This window comes from Girardinichthys multiradiatus, chromosome 1, assembly GCF_021462225.1.
Source record: "Girardinichthys multiradiatus isolate DD_20200921_A chromosome 1, DD_fGirMul_XY1, whole genome shotgun sequence".
Taxonomy (NCBI): Eukaryota; Metazoa; Chordata; class Actinopteri; order Cyprinodontiformes; family Goodeidae; genus Girardinichthys; species Girardinichthys multiradiatus.
In genome coordinates, this window is record NC_061794.1 from 27,483,709 (window position 1) to 27,508,283 (window position 24,575).

The following is a 24,575-nucleotide window of genomic DNA, read 5'->3' on the forward strand; positions in this document are numbered from 1 at the left end:
CAGAAATAAAATCTACTGTAGCCATATTTGGTTGAGCCCTTTAGGTCAGCGTGTTGGTCCCGCCTGTAACGTGCACATGTTGCTGCTTTGCTTTGCTTTCAACTGAAATAGAGAGTGAGGGGAAACAGCCGGCCAGAGAGACGTCCAGTGGAAAAAACTCACACAGAGCCCGCCAGCCTGACACACTTTATTTGGCCGTCAGCGGCTGTGTTGACTTGTCACATAGTTTGTTTGGTTTCTCGCTCAAATAGAAGCCGCATTTTTTTAATATTCCAAATCAGGCCGAGTAATATCGGATGTGGTAAGTTCTGCACACTTGTGTAATCTCTCGTCTCGGTTAGCCCCAGCTACTTGGCTAACGTTAGCTGGGCAGCTAACATAGCGGCACAAGAAGGGAAAAAGTCGTTGGGTGGCTAGATAGCCGGAGTGCTAGCTTCACAGAAGCTAACAACTACGCAGTCTTTTGAGCTGGGTTAGGGATAGTTGTTAACATATCTTACCGTTAGCTATGTTAATCTTTTCGTCTACTTACTCTGCTAACGGGTGCTAATAAGACAGTGTCACGTAACTGATAACGTTAAGTTAGCATTTACACGTCTTTGTGGACAGCACAATTGTCTAGGATCATAATGTGTCAAATAGTAGCCGGAGAGCTATAGTTGCTGCAAACATTAGATGCAGACTATTTTGGGGGCCAAAGTCTGAGAAACTTGCCTCGAGGAAGATAAAACCTCATAAAGGTAATTATTTTAGCAAGGTGTGCTTTTTTTTTTGGAGATTAAGATGCCCTGTTCTTGGTGTTACCACAGTAACGTGATAGTGGTCAGTTCAGCGTGTCATGTTGGGCAGGCTGTTGTTCTGACCTTATTGTTTGCAGCGCAAAAGAACGATGTAGAAAGTATTGATCGTTTTGAAATGGGAGCGTGAAAACTAAGGGATCCCCTCCGACACGTGTACCCGAGAATACGCGGCCCAGTCTTTTCATGGGCCTTTGTCATTTGCTGGGCACCCCCTCCCCCAATACTCATCTCCAAGGAATGCTCACCCACTAACCTTAGCTTTGATGCCCAGCCGATCAGCATCACTTTGCATGCAAGCAGCGTACCTGATGTACCCGTTTCATTCATCGCTGCAATGAGCATCGCTAGACTTGGTTTTAATTGATCAACTCTGGCTAACAAATGATGCATTGCCTTTTCTAACCTTGATGCAGCAAAAAAATATGAAAAAAAAAAAATTTAATTTACTTTTATTTTTACATTTGCTTTCTCTTGACAGTAGATAAGGTCACGTCCAGTGAACGCATTGTGTGCAGTCCGATTTTACAATAGGTTGACCTATTAGAGAGCAACTGAAACAAAAGATGTTGCAGGATGTGTCTTAGCATTTCCCAATTGCATTACTTTAGACATATCTTAAAGTAGTTGTGTTTGCGTATGCGTCCGTTTGACATGATGGTATGTTTTCGTATTTCTTGCATCGCTTGAGGTTTAGCAGTTCATTGTACAGTGTTATACATGGCATGCATCCTCTGATAACAAGGGCGGGCTTATCTGCATCAGTAGCCAATCGGATGCGAGCATGACCGAGCTGTGCGCTAACCTAACGGCCACCCTTTCCGTCACAGCTCCTCCGCCCCTTTCTCCCCATCTGCCATTTTGGTTTTGTTCCCGTCTGCAATCGCAAAGCCAGCAACGCAATTGCATAGGAAGAGACTTTTGGTTCAACATAGTGACTCGACAATATAGCGCCGACCACACTTATCCCATTTCACCCTTTCTTTTTTGGTACCGAGCGTCGAATTTGCTTTCATCGTTATCGCTGACATCTACATATTGCGGGAGAGGAGCGGGTTCGCGTAGGGAAGGGAACGGGAAGAAATATTGGTAAGAACAGATAAATCAATGAAGCACGAGTCTAGTGTCTTGTTTTTCCTTCGTATGATTTCTCTTTTAATTAAGAGCTATACAGCGAGTCTGTATTTACCTATGGCCTTAACAGAGAATGAGCTATGATAGTTAGCTGTCAAATAAACCCGTCCGTTGGTTTAGCGAGTAGGTTAATATCGTAGCCGCAGCTGCTAGCTGGTGAAGTGTTCCGCGCTGTGGATAATGAAGGCCCAGGCCGAGGCGCTAATGGCTGGGGAGGGAGGCTGGTGTTTTCTTGCTTCTAAGTTATTAATGTTACCACTTTGTCCACCTGCCAAACCACTTAACTGATTAGTGACTGAACTTACCTAACCGTTTTTCTTTTGGCGGTGTCGACTCACACTCGCTGATTTTTATTATGGCGCTTTTAAAAGATCGCTAATAGCTAAGGTCTTGTATGAGCGGTTGGAACTACAGTATTAGCTGGGTGGCTTTCTTGTGTCATGCCGGATGCATTCATTTTCAGGTTACATTTTTTTCTTTATTGTAGCCAAATTGGCCATTTTTGTCTCATTATTCCAAAGTTTTATAGAAGTAACTAGGGCGTTTAATCTGACATGGGGAGCGAAGGTAAGTCAACTGCAGTTAATGCGGAAATACGGGCCGTTAATGTTGAGGTCACTGTCTTAAAGACGCTGCGGCCTTTTTTTATGTCCCATGGGGCGGCTTTGACAGAGATTATTTCATTTATTAAAATAATTTAACTTTTTACAGATTGTAGCTGTTAGTACTTTCAGCTGAATATAGTTGCTGCAGCACGGTATTGGTGAATGAGTTGGGATCGCTCCTTTTTCTTTTTACTGCAGTGAACTTTTAATGATTCAGCTGTTTTTGTTAAGGTGACGCTAGCAGTCCCTAAACAGCCATCTAATAAACAATAGAAGCACATAACCAGTGTTCTTTCCCAGCATGAAAGGCACACATAATGCTTCTATTCATGTTTCTTTTCAGGCTTGTTTCGTTTTTCCAGCAGATTGGTGTTCGGCCTGCAGCCAGCCCAGCTGCTCTTAAGGCTAACTTTATTTCCTCAACTTGGACACGCATAAAGGAACTGACATAATTAATTAGAAATAGATTATGTTTTAATCACTTCAAGAAATTTGGTATTATTTATCGAAGGGAACTGTTGTAGGACACATTTCTAGCTGTTCTTGGTTAAATAACAGATTTTTTTGGAGTTAATAGTATTGACAATTTCCACAGATGTCCAGCTCGCCGCTGTCCAAGAAGCGTCGCTTGTCAGGAACAGAGACGAAGACGGGATCCCACTGCTCCTCCTCTAACTCTGTCAGAACTGATCTGTCCCATACACCTGCAAACGTGAGTGCAAATACATCTTTCAAATGGGTAGCTGCGTTTACATGTACTCAACTTGCTGTCTCTTCACAGGGCATGGCTAAGAATGGCAATGATGCTGAGATTGATGAAGGCCTGTATTCCAGACAACTGTAAGTCGTCTTGTTGGACATGAATATAATTTTTTGCATTAGCTTTTGTTCTGATTGTCTAATTTGCTAAATGTTCTTGGGCTCCTCTAGATATGTGCTGGGCCATGAAGCAATGAAGCGCATGCAGAACTCCAACGTCCTTATTTCTGGAATGAGAGGACTTGGAGTTGAGATTGCGAAGAATGTCATCTTGGGTGGCGTTAGAAGCGTCACTGTGCATGACCAAGGAGTTGCAGAATGGAGAGACCTCTCTTCCCAGGTATTTTGAGAATGCCGTTATTTATGTTCCATTGTTGTATAATTTCAGGCATTTGCAAAATCACTGGTTTCCTTTTTTTTTATTGTTTTTTTTTTTTTTTTTTTTTTACATCTTATTCAAATGTATCGAATGTCCAAACTTTGTTGTTGCCTTCCAAATATGACAACAGCCCATACTTCAGTGACCAATCGGGTGACACAGATTGATTAGGGTCTCTGTCTGAGTTTACAGTTAGGCAGATAATAATAATAGGACATTGATGCAGCTGGGATTAATGTATTGATCCACCAGTTATTGGCTGGTTGAAAATGCAATCAACAGGAAATAATTTAAGATGTGCAATGAAGGTTTCTTATGTCACTGACATGCACTTAGAAATGTTTTTGTTTGGCTTGTGTGCACTTCAGCATATTGTTTTAAATGAGTTATGTCAACATATGGTTCAGACTGTTAACTAAATTTAAAAACCTCCCCTCATTCTTTGGTACACCAGCCTTACAAACTTTACTAGGATTGTTCGGTAGTAGGGTTCGGCCAAAATTAGGAGGAAAAAGTTTGAGGGAAGAAAAGTTCATGTTTTTGTTGTTTTCAAATTAAACAAACTGTTGAAGGTTATCACAGTATACGTTAAAAAAACACACAAACCAATCGGATTGGAAGTCCAAGTGCATGTTTACAAGAATTTTACCTTTTAATTTTACCTTGTTTTCCTTTAGACACCTTAATCGCTGCATGTTCCGTTTAGACAATTTCAGTTCAGCTCCATCTTAAGCTGTTTGCTGTCTGAACCCAATTGTATTTTTAAAGAAGACGGTGTGTTTTAAAGAAGAGATCCTGTATTTACAAGTTGAGAAATTAACAGATTTCTTAAAAAGATTTTTAGAAATTTAATATAATGTCGCTGACCCGCTTTGGTCAGATTATCACAGAGATGTTGGGCTACAGCTGTACCACAAATTTCCTGCTCCTTTTCCTGCCGACAGTTGTACCAGCTATACTGACGCATTCCTCCTCTCTCTGTTTTGTAGCCAGACTGTGCAATCTTTGATGGGTTGTACAAATCTCTAAATATATTTACAGTTTCAGTTGAGACAGGTTATGCTTTCTAACTAAAGCCAGTTTTAGGAGGCGAAACATTAGCCTGTAATTATGTTAATGGTTTGTATTAAACAGATAATTTCCACTATAGTTGTAGGGCGTTTTGTCACAAAACAAAAACTTAGATCCACAGCATGTTATATTTCCCCTGTATATAATTGCTAGCTGTAGGGTACTTTAATCTGTTGTTAGAAATGTTTTCTGTTTGAATAATTAACCCACCACAGAGATGTATCAATATGTCAGTGTAGTTTATCTTTCCTTGTGATGGACTTACGCTTACAACAAGACTCCGAGAGGAGGATTTTCTTTCTTGTTTACCTGTCTGTTAATGTGAAGTGTATGCATTACATGTGCAGGTTCAGCTCATTTGATTGTGCTTTCTTTGGTTTTCCATAATCAGTGTACACATGATGATGGCCGAAATGGAAGAGTAGATGGTAGAATAGACAGGAAAGTAGTTTAGAAAATGTGGCTTATATTGCAGTAAATCAATAATATCTCAGTCCTATTGTTCCTTAACATATTATAGCTCTAATGTAACACCTAAACAGTAACAGTAATGTCTTCTTTTTTACTTTTTAATTGCATCTTGGATACATAAACCATATCTGTGCTTACTGATCTTACTCTGAACATGAGCTTTCCTGACCATATTGGGGTTTTGTTTGGGGAAAATGTGGTTGAAGCAGAGAAAAATCTGTGTAGAAGAGTTAAGAAATAGGAACTGGTTTAGATTCACTAATACCCGAGTTATTTCCTCAAATGTTGTCTGTTTTGTTCTGGTTAGTTTTACCTTCGCGAGGAGGACCTGGGAAAGAACAGAGCCGAGGCGAGTCAGCCTCGTTTGGCTGAACTCAACAACTATGTTTCTGTGACCGCATATACTGGAGTACTCACTGAGGACTACCTTACCAAGTTCCAGGTATGAATGACATTAAATGTAAGCCCTTTTGTCGCTTGTTTAGCATAAAGGAAAAAAGTTTGTGGTGAATAATGTTTTCTTTGAATGCAGGTGGTAGTGCTTACCAACTCAAGCCTAGATGAGCAGAAGCAGCTTGGGGAGTTTTGCCACAGCAAAGGAATCAAGCTGGTTGTTGCAGACACACGTGGTCTGTTTGGGTACGATTCACATGCACATTGCAGTTCACTCCCGTGTATAAATCGACGTTTAATCTGTCCGTGTTTTAATACTTGCTTTTTATTATTATTTTGTAGCCAGCTTTTCTGTGACTTTGGAGAGGAGATGATAGTGTATGACACCAATGGAGAGCAGCCACTAAGTGCTATGATTTCCATGATCACCAAGGTTGGTTTATCTATTTGTAATGTTGAGAAAGTTTTTCCAAACAATGTTTAGAGTATATGAACATGCTTCTCCCCCCCCCTTTAGGATAAGCCTGGTGTTGTAACTTGTCTTGACGAGGCTCGTCACGGCTTTGAGAGTGGAGATTATGTGACTTTCACTGAGATTCAGGGTATGAAAGAACTTAATGGCTGTCAGCCTGTGGAAATTAAAGTTCTTGGTAAGAGTTTTGTTTCTTTGTTTCTTTCTAGTGATGTTCTATTGGACTTTTTTCAAAGTTAATTTGCTTTGGTTTTTTGTCTAGGTCCATACACTTTCAGCATCTGCGACACAACTGGCTTTTCAGACTATGTTAGAGGAGGAATCGTCTCTCAGGTTAAGATGCCCAAGAAGATTAATTTTGTAAGTTGCTTCTATTTTCCCCATGAAATTATGACTTCAAGGGAAAGCTATACAGGTCCTTCTCAAAATATTAGCATATTGTGATAAAGTTAATTATTTTCCATAATGTCATGATGAAAATTTAACATTCATATATTTTAGATTCATTGCACACTAACTGAAATATTTCAGGTCTTTTATTGTCTTAATACGGATGATTGTGGCATACAGCTCATGAAAACCCAAAATTCCTATCTCACAAAATTAGCATATTTCATCCGACCAAAAAAAGAAAAGTAATTTTAATACAAAAAACGTCAACCTTCAAATAATCATGTACAGTTATGCATTCAATACTTGGTCGGGAATCCTTTTGCAGAAATGACTGCTTCAATGCGGCGTGGCATGGATTCAATCAGCCTGTGGCACTGCTGAGGTCTTATGGAGGCCCAGGATGCTTCGATAGCGGCCTTTAGCTCATCCAGAGTGTTGGGTCTTGAGTCTCTCAACGTTCTCTTCACAATATCCCACAGATTCTCTATGGGGTTCAGGTCAGGAGAGTTGGCAGGCCAATTGAGCACAGTGATACCATGGTCAGTAAACCATTTACCAGTGGTTTTGGCACTGTGAGCAGGTGCCAGGTCGTGCTGAAAAATGAAATCTTCATCTCCATAAAGCTTTTCAGCAGATGGAAGCATGAAGTGCTCCAAAATCTCCTGATAGTTAGCTGCATTGACCCTGCCCTTGATAAAACACAGTGGACCAACACCAGCAGCTGACACGGCACCCCAGACCATCACTGACTGTGGGTACTTGACACTGGACCTCTGGCATTTTGGCATTTCCTTCTCCCCAGTCTTCCTCCAGACTCTGGCACCTTGATTTCTGAATGACATGCAGAATTTGCTTTCATCCGAAAAAAGTACTTTGGACCACTGAGCAACAGTCCAGTGCTGCTTCTCTGTAGCCCAGGTCAGGCGCTTCTGCCGCTGTTTCTGGTTCAAACGTGGCTTGACCTGGGGAATGCGGCACCTGTAGCCCATTTCCTGCACACGCCTGTGCACGGTGGCTCTGGATGTTTCTACTCCAGACTCAGTCCACTGCTTCCGCAGGTCCCCCAAGGTCTGGAATCGGCCCTTCTCCACAATCTTCCTCAGGGTCCGGTCACCTCTTCTCGTTGTGCAGCGTTTTCTGCCACACTTTTTCCTTCCCACAGACTTCCCACTGAGGTACCTTGATACAGCACTCTGGGAACAGCCTATTCGTTCAGAAATTTCTTTCTGTGTCTTACCCTCTTGCTTGAGGGTGTCAATAGTGGCCTTCTGGACAGCAGTCAGGTCGGCAGTCTTACCCAGGATTGGGGTTTTGAGTGATGAACCAGGCTGGGAGTTTTAAAGGCCTCAGGAATCTTTTACAGGTGTTTAGAGTTAACTTGTTGATTCAGATGATTAGGTTCATAGCTCGTTTAGAGACCCTTTTAATGATATGCTAATTTTGTGAGATAGGAATTTTGGGTTTTCATGAGCTGTATGCCAAAATCATCCGTATTAAGACAATAAAAGACCTGAAATATTTCAGTTAGTGTGCAATGAATCTAAAATATATGAATGTTAAATTTTCATCATTACATTATGGAAAATAATGAACTTTATTACAATATGCTAATATTTTGAGAAGGACCTGTATAAAATATGTTAGATCCCATGGTTTTTAAAAGTGATTAACAGAATTTTTAAACAATATTCTGAAGCTACCGGGCCCCTGGTGGACAATCTTGAAGAGCTCAATCTCATTAATATGCACGATCTTCCCATACAGAAATCTATCGCATCCTCCATGGCTGAACCAGAAATCATGATGACAGATTTTGCCAAGTTTGATCGTCCAGGGCAATTACATATAGGCTTTCAGGCTGTCCATGCCTTCCAGAAGAAACACAATCGCCTTCCGGCCCCTTGGAACCAGGTGTGTATCATTCATAGTACCGTTTCTTGTTAGACCTGTTTGCGTTGTACTTTGTTTGTACTTGCCCTTGTTTTGTTTTTATTCACAAATCTTGAATTTTAAATTGCTAAATCTAAAATGAAACCAGTTTAGTTTATTAATGTAATGGGAAGATATAACAGATGCTGCATAAAGTCAGCAAGACAAGAACAAGCCCAGTTTATCTCTAAACGTTTAGTTAGATCCACAAAATGCTGTTTTTACCCATACAGTCCAGCCACATAGACGGATTAGTTTAATTGACACACAGGCCAATCTGATTCTAAATGTAGACTGTCCAATTAAATTATAAATCGGAGCACATTGCAATGCAGAACATATTCTAGAATCTCCAACCTTTTGTTTTAAGTGGCAAGTTATTTATAGTGAGGAGCTTTGTGTTTTCCAGGCTGATGGTGATGAGCTATTGACTCTGGCCAAAGAGCTGAACTCTGCCCAGACAGGGTCTGCCAAAGTGGAGGAACTGGATGAGGGTCTTATCAAAAAGATGTCGTATCTCGCTGCTGGTGATCTTTCCCCCGTCAATGCCTTCATTGGTGGAGTGGCTGCACAGGAAGTGATGAAGGTCAGTGGAAACTGAAGCTGGTTCTCTACAATGTCTTATATTTTTTGTTTTTAAGAAATCTTTTTTTTTTTTTTTTTTTTTTTTTTAAAGGAAATTAATTTACAGCTGTTTTGGAGCTAAAATACCTGCTTGGGTTTATGTTTTTCTCTTGTTAGGCATCCACAGGGAAATTTATGCCTGTAATGCAGTGGCTGTATTTTGATGCTCTGGAGTGCCTTTTCGAAGGAGAAGAAATCATGCTCACAGAGGAAGAGTGCAGTCCTGTATGTTTCCTGAGCGGATTAAACACGAATGTTAACCAAGGTAGACACATTATAATAACGCTTTCAAATAAGTAATCTTTTTGTCGTGTGCTTCTTCCAGAGGAATTGTCGGTATGATGGGCAGATTGCAGTGTTTGGCACTAAACTGCAAAAAAAACTTGCCGACCAGCGCTACTTCCTGGTGAGTTAGTTGGTAAAAATGCAGGCGGTGGGGTTGTTGACAAGAAACCAGAACTAGACCTTTAGCTTCACTCTCTGCACAATATAAAATCCTTCCAGGTTGGAGCTGGAGCCATCGGCTGTGAGCTGCTGAAGAACTTTGCCATGATTGGACTGGCCAGTGAGGAGGGTGAGGTTATCGTGACTGACATGGACACCATCGAGAAATCCAATCTCAACAGGCAGTTCCTCTTCAGACCCTCTGATGTCACGGTCAGTATCCTCCACTCAGATTAATTTTAAGAAGCAAACGTGTTTATGTTTTTACTTGTATAACAGTGTTTGGTAAGGCAGTTCTGTATAATAATGAGGAATTTTGTACATTAACTACAGTGTACATATTGGATAAAAAAGCACATGTATTGCTACCCAACTTATTTTCTTTTGTTTAAAAAGTATTTGTTTAGTTTTCTATCGGAATGAGACAGGCGCGACATGCATTAAAATCATAACCCTACTAGTAAAACCAAAACATGGCCTCATTGTTGGATGTGGGAACACTCTCTCAAAATTAGTTGATTTCAGCTTCACGTGATTCAGCTTCTCTGATGTTGGGAGTCAGTGTTTATTTTTATTCATGTCCACAGAAAATGAAGAGTGACACAGCAGCTGCTGCAGTGAGGCAGATGAACCCCTCTGTCAAGATCACAGCTCATCAGAACAGGGTTGGTCCAGAGACGGAGAGGATCTATGATGACGACTTCTTCGAAAGTCTAGATGGAGTCACTAATGCACTGGACAATGTTGATGCACGTAAGTTGGTGGTGTTTAAATGAGGGCAGGTACCCAGTATGCAAATACTGATTAGGAAAAAATAGACTGATTGAGCCTTAAAGATTTTCTTTCCAATAAGTTGTTTCTACAAATCAGCATCTTGTTTGTATTCCTAATGTTTAGGTATGTACATGGATCGACGGTGTGTTTACTATCGTAAACCCCTACTTGAGTCGGGTACCTTGGGCACCAAAGGCAACATCCAGGTTGTGATCCCCTTCCTCACAGAGTCCTACAGCTCCAGCCAAGACCCACCTGAGAAGTCCATCCCTATCTGTACCTTGAAGAACTTTCCAAATGCAATTGAACACACACTTCAGGTCTGTGCAACTACTAATACTGTGATTGGGCAGGGCTCAGTGATCAAGAAGTATTGCTGTATTTGAGGATTTTTGCCAGTTTTAAGGTTTGTGACAGTTTTGCTTTTGTTATTGCTAAGATTTTGCTGAGAGAATTTGTTTTCCATGAACAGGGCTTAATATGAAGAGGTGCTTCAGACTGTTTTGAAGTGGCCGATCACAGGGTTTCTTTAGGGTGTTAAAAATCAGAAAAAAAAGTCTTAAACTTTGATATCTCAAATGTGTCCAGATCTTCCATCACAGGCTTTAAATTGCATTTAGCTACATCTATAATTTGTACATCTATTGACCTTTTTAGTATCACATGATATTAAGCAATTCCTAGAAAACTGAAAGAAATCAGCATTTGACAATAGTTTTATTGTAGTTTAAGGAAATTAAAATCATGGGTCTTGTTACTTTAGCTACTAGCAGCTCCTTATTTAACGAGGTCCAGCCTAAGAAATAAAGATTTCTATAATGGTCTAAAATCTATTGTCAATATTATGATGCATACCGTCTAGACTATTCTGTAAACAGTGTTGGTTTGGTAAGTGCAACATGAATTGATTCACATATCATAACCAGAAACCACATACAATTTGATAAAGTTACCTTTAACTTAAGTCCTTAAGTTGATAGAATATTTATCATTGTGTAATTTATGTTTAACTTCAGTTTAATTTAGAAACTCTGTATGTTAGCAGGCAATGTTTTCAACTTTTACTTTAAATCAGCAATTACTAATGCGCTTTTTGTAAAGTTCAGTTTGCCAAGGCATCACAAACCTTATTGCTGGAAAACTAGTCCATCTTTTGCCTCTGGTTGAATTCAGACTGGTGTCAAATCAGTGTTCCCCTCTGTACTGAAAGCTCTGTCAGATTAGGTTACTGCTCCAAGGATTACACAGATGTTTCCAGGCTAACTCTGTCACATTAAGGAAACTGACTGACATTTACATAACCAGTGCCCTGGATCCAACGATTAGTCACATACTCTCTTGCTATTCCGACTTACCCTTTTCCTTTGGAGTTGGCAAATTAGGTTGTTTGGATATAAAAAAAAACATGTTTTTGTCTTTAAATTATATTAACTGCATTAGAATCAAATGTAAAAACTTTTGTTTAACAAAATATGCTCTGCACCTACTTTCCTGCCACCTACACAGCAAGAAAAATACTATTGTTGAAACTTCTGATGAGGATCAATTACTATTGGGCCCAACCCATATTTTGTTTTAATCCCATATACATGGTCTCCACCGCTCCCCATGAGCATCTCGGTCAGTAAAGATATAAACTCGGTCTGAGCATCTGACAGTACGCCGTGCTGTTCAAAACGTATCTGAAACATTACGCATTAAGGTAAAAGTTATATTAATGAACTACATTCAAACGCAACATACAGGTCCTTCTCAAAATATTAGCATATTGTGATAAAGTTCATTATTTTCCATAATGTTATGATGAAAATTTAACATTCATATATTTTAGATTCATTGCACACTAACTGAAATATTTCAGGTCTTTTATTGTTTTAATACGGATGATTTTGGCATACAGCTCATGAAAACCCAAAATTCCTATCTCACAAAATTAGCATATTTCATCCGACCAATAAAAGAAAAGTGTTTTTAATACAAAAAACGTCAACCTTCAAATAATCATGTACAGTTATGCACTCAATACTTGGTCGGGAATCCTTTTGCAGAAATGACTGCTTCAATGCGGCGTGGCATGGAGGCAATCAGCCTGTGGCACTGCTGAGGTCTTATGGAGGCCCAGGATGCTTCAATAGCGGCCTTTAGCTCATCCAGAGTGTTGGGTCTTGAGTCTCTCAACGTTCTCTTCACAATATCCCACAGATTCTCTATGGGGTTCAGGTCAGGAGAGTTGGCAGGCCAATTGAGCACAGTGATACCATGGTCAGTAAACCATTTACCAGTGGTTTTGGCACTGTGAGCAGGTGCCAGGTCGTGCTGAAAAATGAAATCTTCATCTCCATAAACTTTTTCAGCAGATGGAAGCATGAAGTGCTCCAAAATCTCCTGATAGCTAGCTGCATTGACCCTGCCCTTGATAAAACACAGTGGACCAACACCAGCAGCTGACACGGCACCCCAGACCATCACTGACTGTGGGTACTTGACACTGGACTTCAGGCATTTTGGCATTTCCTTCTCCCCACTCTTCCTCCAGACTCTGGCACCTTGATTTCCGAATGACATGCAGAATTTGCTTTCATCCGAAAAAAGTACTTTGGACCACTGAGCAACAGTCCAGTGCTGCTTCTCTGTAGCCCAGGTCTGGGGAATGCGGCACCTGTAGCCCATTTCCTGCACACGCCTGTGCACGGTGGCTCTGGATGTTTCTACTCCAGACTCAGTCCACTGCTTCCGCAGGTCCCCCAAGGTCTGGAATCGGCCCTTCTCCACAATCTTCCTCAGGGTCCGGTCACCTCTTCTCGTTGTGCAGCGTTTTCTGCCACACTTTTTCCTTCCCACAGACTTCCCACTGAGGTGCCTTGATACAGCACTCTGGGAACAGCCTATTCGTTCAGAAATTTCTTTCTGTGTCTTACCCTCTTGCTTGAGGGTGTCAATAGTGGCCTTCTGGACACCAGTCAGGTCGGCAGTCTTACCCATGATTGGGGTTTTGAGTGATGAACCAGGCTGGGAGTTTTAAAGGCCTCAGGAATCTTTTGCAGGTGTTTAGAGTTAACTCGTTGATTCAGATGATTAGGTTCATAGCTCGTTTAGAGACCCTTTTAATGATATGCTAATTTTGTGAGATAGGAATTTTGGGTTTTCATGAGCTGTATGCCAAAATCATCTGTATTAAGACAATAAAAGGCCTGAAATATTTCAGTTAGTGTGCAATGAATCTAAAATATATGAATGTTAAATTTTCATCATGACATTATGAAAAATAATGAACTTTATCACAATATGCTAATATTTTGAGAAGGACCTGTATGTCCGCTCCAAGATCCTTGGAGCCAGAAGAAAGCATGCGTTAGAGGTACATTGGTTGACCCGGCCGGAGCAAAACGGACCGAAATGGATCAGAAAATTGACAGTGACGTTTGGAGCAGTCCCGGAGAATGTGGAACCGTTCTCATTAATTAACATAACGGAGTTGCTCGGTCGGAGCGGAACAGAGCAGGAACGGAGGATGTGGAATTCTGTCGCCTCCTTCTACAACAACTGTAGCAGCTTCGCAGACAGGAAGGAGCCAGCGGTGTTGGTTTTTCAAAATAAAGTGAATTTTAAGGTTTCGTGATATTTAAATTTCAAACTCTCTGATTATGGTTAGTATAAGTGCATAAATAAAAACCAACGTGTGTGTGTGTATATATCTATATATCTCTTTACCTTTATTCTGAAGGTGTCGTGACTTTTATTTTGCCATGGCGGTGCGCCACAATCAATTACATGTAGGGAAACCCTGAATGGACAACAATGTATTGTGAGGCTTTTGCTTAAAACCAGCTTTAACTGCGCAACATTTTGAACTACAGTTGTTCACCTGTTGGATTTCCTGCTTCCAACATATCATGGTTGGTGTTGCTCATGTTACATGTCAGTGGTCATAATGGTATGCCAGAGTGGTGCATGTCATCTGCTGCTTTACTCTCTAGCATTTGTTTTTTTAAACTGTACACTTATTTAATTGATTTCAGTGTATTGCTGATCTGACACCTTTATCTTCCTTTTAGTGGGCCCGGGATGAGTTTGAGGGACTCTTCAAACAGGCACCAGAAAATGCCATGCAGTACCTCACGTAAGCTGCACACACTCCCAATGGCAACAAATGTCAATTCTAAAGGATTAATTAATGAACAGTAATCAATATTGACATGTATTTATGATCCCTCCAACCTTGCAGAGATCCTAAGTTCATGGAGCGAACTCTGAAGCTTCCAGGAGCTCAGCCAGTGGAGGTGCTGGAGGCTGTGTATAAGAGTGTTGTTACAGACTGCCCGCACAGCTGGGGCGACTGTGTAGCCTGGGCTCGCAATCACTGGCAGTGCCAGTACAGCAACAACATCCGTCAGCTACTGCACAATTTCCCCCCCGATCAGGTAAAAAACGACTCAGTATGTAGAGATTTGTCGTCCAGTGTAGACCGACATAGACCATTCACACAACATACTGGGCGCTACACATCAGTCAACTGCTGTATCACTGCAGGCTTACATGTTTATACTTATTGCAGCTCTGCCTTCCATATATTCTCTTTGAATCAATAATTGATGCTTATATCTGGGTGTCTATTATACTTTCAGTTTAACACTGGTCCTCATTTTTAAATAGCTTCAGATCAGTTTCTGAACTACTTGATCTGTAGCAAAGGTCTAAAGTAGCTCTTCAGACTTTTTCAGCAGTTCTTAGTAGCCAATGTTTATAGATTGCTGAGATTTGCAAAAAATCTCAGTTTTTGCATTTAATTTTCCTGTTTTCATGTGTAGATTTTTTCAAAACAAAATAATGCTATAGGAATTTTTTTATTAAGTCATTTGTTTTTGTGTCTTGTGGTGTCAAAATACGTTGTTTTTGTTTTGTTTTTTTATTATACATGTACATCTCAAAATGTTAGAATATCATGGAAAGGGCTTAATATTTTTTGTCACTCATTTTAGAAAGTGAAAGTATTCATTATACATAGAGTGAAATATTTCAAGCCAATATCTGCCTTTTTATGTCTCATAATTTTGATTATGGGTGGCAGAGAATGAAAAAACAAAAATTTGTCTTCTCAAAAAATTGGAATAATAGATCAATAAAAAAGGATATTTTAACATTAATACCAAGCTTCTGAAAAGCATGATCATTTCTATGCATTCAATGCTTGGTTGGGCTTCCTTTTGGGTGAATTACTGCATCAATGAGTTTGGTGATCAGCCTGTGGGACCGCTGAGGTGTAGTGGAAGTCCAGATTGCTTTGATAGCAGCCTTCAGGTCATCTGCAGTTTTAGGTCTGGTGTAACAGTGGACCAACACCAGCAGAAGACATGATTACCCCGAGATCATCACTGACCATGAAAATGTCAGACTAAACTTGAAACAAAGTGGATTCTGTACCTCTTCACTCTTCATCCAGACTTTAGGACCTTGATTTACAAATTAAATGCATACTTTCATCTAAAAGGAGGACTTTGGACCACAGAGCAACGGTTCAGCTCTGGTGCAGGAGGTTCTTGACATGAGGAATGTGACATTTGTAGCCCATGTGTAGGATTCATCTATGCATAGTGGCTCTTAATGCGCCATGTACAGCCTCAGTCCACTCCTTGTGAAGCTCCCCTGAATTCTTGAATGGATTTTTCTTGATGACCCTCTCAATGCTTATCCATGTTGCCGGGGCATCTTCTCCTACCACACTTCTTTCTTTCCACTCAACTCTCTATGAATATGCTTGGATACAGCACTGTGAACAACCTGCTTCTTTCACAATGACCTTTTGTGGCTTACCCTCCTTGCAGAGAGTGTCAATGACTGTCTTCTGGACATCTGTCCAGTCAGCAGTCCTCCCCATGATTGTGTGGCCTACGGACTCAGACTGAGAGACCATTTAGAGGCTCAGAAAACCTTTGCCATAATAATCACAATTACAAGAAATAAAGGTTTGAAATATTTCACTCTTTGCAATGTGTATGGCCCAGTCATGGGAAGAACAAAAAAAAAAAAAGAATTACACATAGAGAACAAAAGAGCCTGGTACACACACACACACACATCCCAAAGGTTGCATCAGGGACAATATGCTTATAAATATCTCTAACTGGCTGGTCGAGTAAAGACTGCATCTTTGAAACAAACCTTGGATCCAAAGTTAAGTATAGTCTGCGGTTTGTGTATCCGGTGACAGTACCCTGGTCTAAATTAAGACTAGCTTCCTGAACCTGTCTGATCTCCTGCAGAAAAGAATCTGAAAGAATTATAGATTCCCCAAAACGACGCCGTTTCCCTAATTATGTCAAAGCATTTTTTTTTCCAGCTACAAGCAGAAGCCAACCCAGCCAAAATCGGCCGCCACGCAACTCACTGGCCCTATCAAATCTTCTCATGTTCATTAGAACGGTTCACATAAGAGGTTGTTCCTGGGTAGAATAAATTGGTTTAGGATAAAACAATTTTAAACTTTATTTCATTGTTCTGTTGTGTTTGTGGTGCTTCACTGAGTGCTAAATAATATTTAGCATTTAAATATTTCAAAATGTAAGAAAAAATGTTTTTACCTTTTACTCCTGCAACTTGAGCTTATTCCATTTTTTCAGGGTTTTTCCCCTCATCCCCTAAACATGCTAAATGCCTCCTTTTATTGCTAATGCTTAAGCTCTGCTAAGATGGTAGCCACCATTAGTTCTGCTGGGTTTACTACACAATTCACTCTGTCACTACTTAAAGGGACACAACAAATTTAGAGGGGTTGTAAATGGCGCTGTCCATTTTTCACCACCTTGTTGGTAGTGGCCTCCATGCGATCAGTCACAACATTAAGAATTAATTGTCCAATAGGTTATTGACTTCTAATTCAGCAAATTATTCTCAAAACGCAATTTTATTTAAAAAATGTTTTATTTACCCTTGCGCTTAGTACTGTGAACAAATTGTCTGAACATATGCCAGTTGCTCTTAGTTTTAAAGTTGTTGTTTGACCTTAATCCCAATTCCTCAAAACAAACCTTGGTTCTTTAATATACATATTTACACTGAAAAACAATAACAGACAGACTGAGAGCTGTTTGGATGTTATTTCCTGATAATTAGGTGTATACTGACTTGGTCATTTTAATCAAAATTATTTTACTAATAGCCTTTGTCATTGTTGGTTATTCATAGCTTAACCAAACCTATTGTTGCACAACAAATGAACCTATATCATGAGTTTCACTTTCTGAAAGGGTGACAAAAAATATTGAACATTTTCATGATATTCAACATTTTTCAGGTGTACATGTAAATGAATGTTTATTGTAGAAAGTCTTTGTGTTCTGTTTTTGTAAGTCTTTAATTCCTCTATTATAATATCTTTGTGACTTTATTAAAATGTCTTTTTTTTTATGGATCATACATATTTTTAGCTCTAAACAAATATTTCCTAAAAATCTACAAAAATGCTGATGTTTGAGTACAAATCCAATAAACTGTTATTTGTAGTTTTTACAGAACTAGTCGACTTGTCTGAAGTGATGTTGTGTTTTAGCTCACCAGCTCAGGCGCCCCCTTCTGGTCTGGTCCAAAGAGATGTCCTCACCCCTTAGAATTCAGCACTAGCAACGTAAGGAGGATTTTAAGTATCTGTACTTCGTAATATCATAATAATTGTATGCAATGATAAAAGTATTAATGTGTTATTCTTGTTTTTTTTTTTTTCATTTGCTTTTTTAGGACCTCCATGTGGATTATGTAATGGCAGCTGCGAACCTGTTTGCCCAGACATATGGCTTGCAGTGCAACACCGACCGGGCAGGTGTGATCAAGATCTTGCAGGACGTCAAAGTGCCAACTTTCACCCCCCGCTCAGGGGTTAAAATCCATGTCTCTGATCAGGAGCTCCAAAATAGCAATTCCTCTGTTGGTAAGTTGTATAGGAGCACAAATTAAACAGAATTCAGTCAGTCTTGATTTTTCAGTTAATATTGTTTCAAATATGATGTCTTGTTGGTTAAAAGACTTCTAGATGCTTTCAGGGTAATCAGTGAAATATCTTGACTTACAGACGACTCCAAATTGGAAGAAATGAAGTCTCAGTTGCCCATCCCAGAGACATTCCAGTTCAAACTCAGCCCTATCGACTTTGAAAAGGTACTTTGTCTTAAAATCCGTTTTGTCCTCAAAAACTGCCTGTGAAGAAATCTGAAATTTATCAGTTTCATATTTTATATTTTATTATGGGTTAGTTTAATAGCTCTTCGAAAATATGTAGATTATTAACAGTGGTTTATTGGTCGTTATTCCAACAGTGGCAGATTAGGTGAGCAGACATTTAACTTAAAAAATATATATACAGTACAGACCTGTTGTAGCTTCACACTGAAGGCATCAAAACTATGAATTAACACATGTGGAATTACAGGTCCTTCTCAAAATATTAGCATATTGTGATAAAGTTCATTATTTTCCATAATGTCATGATGAAAATTTAACATTCATATATTTTAGATTCATTGCACACTAACTGAAATATTTCAGGTCTTTTATTGTCTTAATACGGATGATTTTAGCATACAGCTCAAGAAAATTAGCATATTTCATCCGACCAATAAAAGAAAAGTGGTTTTAATACAAAAAACGTCAACCTTCAAATAATCATGTACAGTTATGCACTCAATACTTGGTCGGGAATCCTTTTGCAGAAATGACTGCTTCAATGCGGCGTGGCATGGAGGCAATCAGCCTGTGGCACTGCTGAGGTCTTATGGAGGCCCAGGATGCTTCGATAGCGGCCTTTAGCTCATCCAGAGTGTTGGGTCTTGAGTCTCTCAACGTTCTCTTCACAATATCCCACAGATTCTCTATGGGGTTCAGGTCAGGAGAGTTGGCAGGCCAATTGAGCACAGTGATACCATGGTCAGTAAACCATTTACCAGTGGTTTTGGCACTGTGAGCAGGTGCCAGGTCGTGCTGAAAAATGAAATCTTCATCTCCATAAAGCTTTTCAGCAGATGGAAGCATGAAGTGCTCCAAAATCTCCTGATAGCTAGCTGCATTGACCCTGCCCTTGATAAAACACAGTGGACCAACACCAGCAGCTGACACGGCACCCCAGACCATCACTGACTGTGGGTACTTGACACTGGACTTCTGGCATTTTGGCATTTCCTTCTCCCCAGTCTTCCTCCAGACTCTGGCACCTTGATTTCTGAATGACATGCAGAATTTGCTTTCATCCGAAAAAAGTACTTTGGACCACTGAGCAACAGTCCAGTGCTGCTTCTCTGTAGCCCAGGTCTGGGGAATGCGGCACCTGTAGCCCATTTCCTGCACACACCTGTGCACGGTGGCTCTGGATGTTTCTACTCCAGACTCAGGATGGAATAGCATGCCGCTGCAAGATGCTGTGGCAGCCATGCTGGTTCAGTATGCCTTCAATTTTGAATAAATCCCCAACAGTGTCACCAGCAAAGCACCCCCACACCATCACACCTCCTCCTCCATGCTTCACGGTGGGAACCAGGCATGTAGAGTCCATCCGTTCACCTCTTCTGCGCCGCACAAAGACACGGTGGTTGGAACCAAAGATCTCAAACTTGGACTCATCAGACCAAAGCACAGATTTCCACTGGTCTAATGTCCATTCCTTGTGTTCTTTAGCCCAAAAAAGTCTCTTCTGCTTGTTGCCTGTCCTCAGCAGTGGTTTCCTAGCAGCTATTTTACCATGAAGGCCTGATTCACACAGTCTCCTCTTAACAGTTGTTCTAGAGATGTGTCTGCTGCTAGAACTCTGTGTGGCATTGACCTGTTCTCTAATCTGAGCTGCTGTTAACCTGCGATTTCTGAGGCTGGTAACTCGGGTGAACTTATCGTCCGCAACAGAGGTGACTCTTGGTCTTCCTTTCCTGGGGCGGTCCTCATGTGAGCCAGTTTCTTTGTAGCGCTTGATGGTTTTTGCGACTGCACTTGGGGACACTTTCAAAATTTTCCCAATTGTTCGAACTGACTGACCTTCATTTCTTAAAGTAATGACGGCCACTCGTTTTTCTTTACTTGGCTGCATTTTTCTTGTCATAATACAAATTCTAACAGTCTATTCAGTAGGACTATCAGCTGTGTACTGTATCCACCTCCTGCACAACACAACTGATGGTCCCTACCCCATTTATAAGGCTTGAAATCCCACTTATTAAACCTGACAGGGCACACCTGTGAAGTGAAAACCATTTCAGGTGACTACCTCTTGAAGCTCATCAACAGAATGCCAAGAGTGTGTGGAGCAGTAATCAAAGCAAAAGGTGGCTACTTTGAAGAACCTAGAATATAAGACATATTTTCAGTTGTTTCACACTTTTTTGTTCAGTATATAATTCCACATGTATTAATTCATAGTTTTGATACCTTCAGTGTGAAGCTACAATATTCATAGTCATGAAAATAAAGACAACTCTTTGATTGAGAAGGTGTGTCCAAACCTTTGGTCTGTACTGTATATGATTTCAGAAATGCTTTGGAATCCTACAGCCTATATATTAGCAACTAAAATATTCAAGGATGGAATAACATTTGACATTCACTATCAGGATAACCAAGCACAGTAGGCAGAGGTTTCAGTGCAAACTACTCTGCACCCTTCATCTCACATGACCTGTCTGTTAACAGGATGACGATACAAACTTCCACATGGATTTCATCGTGGCGGCCTCCAATCTGAGAGCGGAGAACTACGACATTCCACCTGCTGACAGGCACAAGGTGGGAAACGTTTGTCTTGGACTTGTTACAGTGACCTCTTCGTCGCCTACATTTAAATTTATCCTTGTGATCAGTTTTGCACACGATTATCAGTTGTGTTGCTTTTGTGACTTAGTTTGACATTCTGGGTTATTCATTTGTACTCAAATTTGCCACTGTCTAATCCAGAGCAAACTGATTGCTGGGAAGATCATTCCGGCTATCGCCACTACTACAGCAGCCGTGGTTGGCCTAGTGTGCTTGGAGCTCTTCAAGATTATCCAAGGACATAAAAAGCTGGATTCATTCAAAAATGGTTTCATGAACTTGGCCCTACCTTTCTTTGCCTTCTCTGAGCCCATTGCTGTTCCCAAACACAAGGTAAGCACATGTGTACTGCTCCTTCCTCAGCCTAACACATAAAACACAATGTGACAGTAGGCTAGTGATTTAACTCCATGATAATGTAAAGCTCCTATGATGATCCAGCCATGCTAATACTGATACATTAGGCAGTCTGCCTGGATGTAAGTGAGTTCAACTTACCTTCTCACGCTGATGGTATCAGTGTGTGCTGAGGAGAAATGTAGCAGTTTTTCTTGACCAACCTGTTCATTCATGGTTGTACAAAGCAGCTAGAGATGTATGTAGTTAACTGGCAACGCTTTTTCACTCGGTGGTTCATTTGCAGTACTATGATAATGACTGGACTCTCTGGGACCGCTTTGAGGTCAAAGGTCTGCAGCCCAACGGTGAAGAAATGACACTCCGACAATTCCTCGACTACTTTAAAGTATGTTCAGCTAATTTTCTTCATGTTGCCTCCATGTTTGTTTTGTTGCATACAATTTATCACAATTTTATCCTTGTTTGTCAGAATGAGCATAAGTTGGAGATCACCATGCTATCTCAGGGAGTGTCCATGCTGTATTCATTTTTCATGCCAGCTGCCAAACTTAAAGAGAGACTGGACCTACCGTGAGTATTCATGTTTGCTGGCAGTTTTTGTTCCTCTTGCTTGAAATGCACAAATACAAGTGCATAGGGCTGGGCGATATGGGAAAAAAATGCCATCACGATAATATTTTTCACATCAGTCGGTTTCAATATATATCACGATATAAAACAAATCACAATTTTTGTCGATCTTTAACGTTCCCTGGTACTATGAAGTGAGATTTGAAGATATCAGAAGGTTAATTTGATTTTAAAATTTGTTTTCAAAAGTTAAACGTGTTAATTTAACATCATTCAACTGTTTGGGATAAATAAAATCAGAATCGGCTTTATTGCAATGTTTGTGTGCACAAATAAGGAATTTGACTTCGGTACACTTTGCTCTCAGTGAAGATTTATATATATATTTTTTTGGGTCAATATAAATGGAAATAAAAAATATATTTCAAATATACATGTATACACAAGTGTCTTTACAAGATGATGTCAAAATAGTATGTATGCATGCATGTTGTTCTGGAGCTGTTAAATGTTCATCAGAGCAACAGCCTGGGGGAAGAAATTGTCTCTTTTAGCAAATAGCACTCTGTAGCGCCCACCTGAAGGTCAACAGTTTAAAAGAAGTATATTTTAAACTACCTTCTTCTCATTTGCGATTTCTGTGTCGCTTCGTTTTTTTTGTTGTGTTTTTTTTATATAAGGCATGAGAAAGCTGACAATGGTTATTGCCGCTGTACAGACCTTGTTTTTGGGGAGAGAGAGGTGGCGGAGGCTTAGCACTCGCTCTCGTCTGGGATTGTAAAGTTTTATATTCTGCGTGCTCCAGTGTGGCACTGGTTAAGGTGGTAAAACAGATTGTTGGATTTCCATGACTTTGTCGGAACATGCGCTCGATGTAATTTGCAGTGGGTGCTACTTTGTTTTCTTTTTCTAAAATAGCCAAAATACCGCCACACGACTAAACTGCTCAGACCCTATTTGTCAACAATGTCGTTCGCTGGGTCTTACGTCTTTTCTTCTTTGGGGAGCTCATTTTTTGCAACTCTTATAATCATTTGCTATTTATCTTATCTGTATATTGAAGGTTTATATCGACCCTTTGTCATATGTCTTTTGAGGAAAAATTATATCGCTATATATATTGCTATTTTTTCATCTCCAGCTCTTCAACTGCATCTGAAAAATGTTTGTGTATTTCAGGTGTTCAGTTCAAAAAGTGAATCCCATGGAGGATTAATTAAATACGGGGATATTTTAAGGGTTGCTTTGTTTTGGAATTATTACATAAGACCAAAAACATATTTCCATTACAGAAATGTTATGACCTCCACCATCATAGGGACCATGCCTGCCTGATAGTTGTGCAGGACATCCTCCCTAAGGAGCAATGGTTTCCTGCTATAAAGCTAGCAAGATGCTTGCTGTATGCTTGGATCCAGCTAACTACAACCACTGTCCAAGCTTTTTGTAGCTTGCTGTATCCAAGCACAGTAATAAAAAGTTGAGCGGAGGAATTTTTTAAGATGCACCTGCATGCATATTTAATAGTTGCTTATTTTCTTGGTATTCATTTTATTTTGCAGGATGACAGAGATTGTGACCAAGGTGTCCAAAAAGAAGCTGGGCAAACATGTGAAAGCCCTGGTGTTTGAGCTGTGTTGTAACGACCTAACGGATGAAGACGTGGAAGTGCCCTATGTCAGATACACCATCCGCTGAGCTCCACACTGAGCCCACAATGAGGGGGGGAGAAGGGGATGTTCTGAAGTGGGTAGCTTGATCCAAATCAGGTGTTTTGGGTTTTTTTTGTTTTGTTGTTTTGTGTTTCTCTCATGGGTTTTGCATAAATCTCTTCCTGTCTGTAAATAGTCCTAGTAGGCTGACTAAAGGAGACAAGTATGGGTTAGAAATCCAGTTTGTGCATTATTGGGACAAGGGTGTTACTGAAGGAAGGGAACATATATACTGGACAGCTTGATTTTACTCATTAGTAGAGCCTCTGCAGTTAAATAAGTCCAACTTAAGTCCCCATGCATACTAACATCCTTACAGTATTCAAGGGTCATTTTAATCCAAGCCAGCACCTTCCCTCCACTCTACTTGCTCTCTTTCCTCCTCAAACCCTTGTCTCGTCGACCCTATTCACATCACACAAGTTAAAATTCTAAATTTCCGTTTTTTTATTTTACAAAAACATTTTTCAAAGATCCATTTCTTTTAATTAAAACCAAGTTACCCCTAGAAAACACAGAACGACCTTGTAGATAATTTCTGTCTGGAAACCCAATGGTATCCCACAGGTAGAATGCTTCTCCCAGTCCGAGGCACTCCCCCACCACAGCACTCTTCGAGGGGTCCTTGCACATGACATTTTTTTTCAGATATTATTTCTTGTGTTTTTTGTTGTATTTTATTTTTTGGGGGGGGGGGGTACAAGCAGGTTTAACAAAGATTTGGCACACATCTGGTAGTTCATAACACTTGTTTCTATTTTGTTAATTCAAAATGTCAAAAACAGAATTAAGAGCAAGACAATGAGATGTATCTTGATATGGGAGCACTTAGTGTTATAGTGAATAAACTTGTAAAACATGCAGAAGTGTGAGTTTTTTGTGTTGTATGACGAAATTATGCATGTGTAA

At 40.1% G+C, this 24,575-nt stretch overlaps 1 protein-coding gene and 1 non-coding gene across 3 annotated transcripts; both read left to right on the forward strand.

Moving 5' to 3' along the window:
- Positions 1 to 101: 101 nt before the first annotated feature.
- uba1 (ubiquitin-like modifier activating enzyme 1) lies at positions 102 to 24,527 on the forward strand. 2 transcript variants are annotated; one of them, XM_047360622.1, is made up of 26 exons: positions 102 to 301; positions 3,132 to 3,248; positions 3,318 to 3,376; positions 3,467 to 3,635; positions 5,524 to 5,658; positions 5,749 to 5,855; positions 5,952 to 6,042; positions 6,127 to 6,259; positions 6,344 to 6,441; positions 8,239 to 8,385; positions 8,813 to 8,989; positions 9,145 to 9,252; positions 9,353 to 9,433; positions 9,532 to 9,684; positions 10,059 to 10,224; positions 10,369 to 10,565; positions 14,301 to 14,365; positions 14,471 to 14,666; positions 17,792 to 17,866; positions 17,977 to 18,166; positions 18,308 to 18,393; positions 20,905 to 20,997; positions 21,166 to 21,357; positions 21,668 to 21,769; positions 21,854 to 21,954; positions 23,517 to 24,527. In XM_047360622.1, the coding sequence occupies exons 2-26, from the start codon at positions 3,132 to 3,134 to the stop codon at positions 23,650 to 23,652; spliced, it is 3,174 nt and encodes a 1,057-aa protein (XP_047216578.1). In that variant the 5' UTR covers positions 102 to 301; the 3' UTR covers positions 23,653 to 24,527. The 2 variants fall into 2 exon arrangements, with proteins under 2 accessions (XP_047216578.1, XP_047216587.1); XM_047360631.1 differs by lacking the exon at positions 102 to 301 and adding an exon at positions 1,636 to 1,886.
- Positions 21,449 to 21,559, forward strand: LOC124877256. Its single transcript, XR_007040484.1, has one exon. It is a non-coding gene; the product is annotated as a small nucleolar RNA U6-53/MBII-28 (small nucleolar RNA).
- Positions 24,528 to 24,575: the final 48 nt, after the last annotated feature.

Excerpts from the sequence above, each read along its gene's own strand:
- uba1 (XM_047360622.1), top strand. The coding sequence starts at position 3,132 with ATGTCCAGCTCGCCGCTGTCCAAGAAGCGTCGCTTGTCAGGAACAGAG. Across the intron at positions 3,249-3,317 it reads TGTCCCATACACCTGCAAAC|GGCATGGCTAAGAATGGCAA; the intron begins GTGAGTGCAAAT and ends GTCTCTTCACAG. Across the intron at positions 3,636-5,523 it reads GGAGAGACCTCTCTTCCCAG|TTTTACCTTCGCGAGGAGGA; the intron begins GTATTTTGAGAA and ends TGTTCTGGTTAG.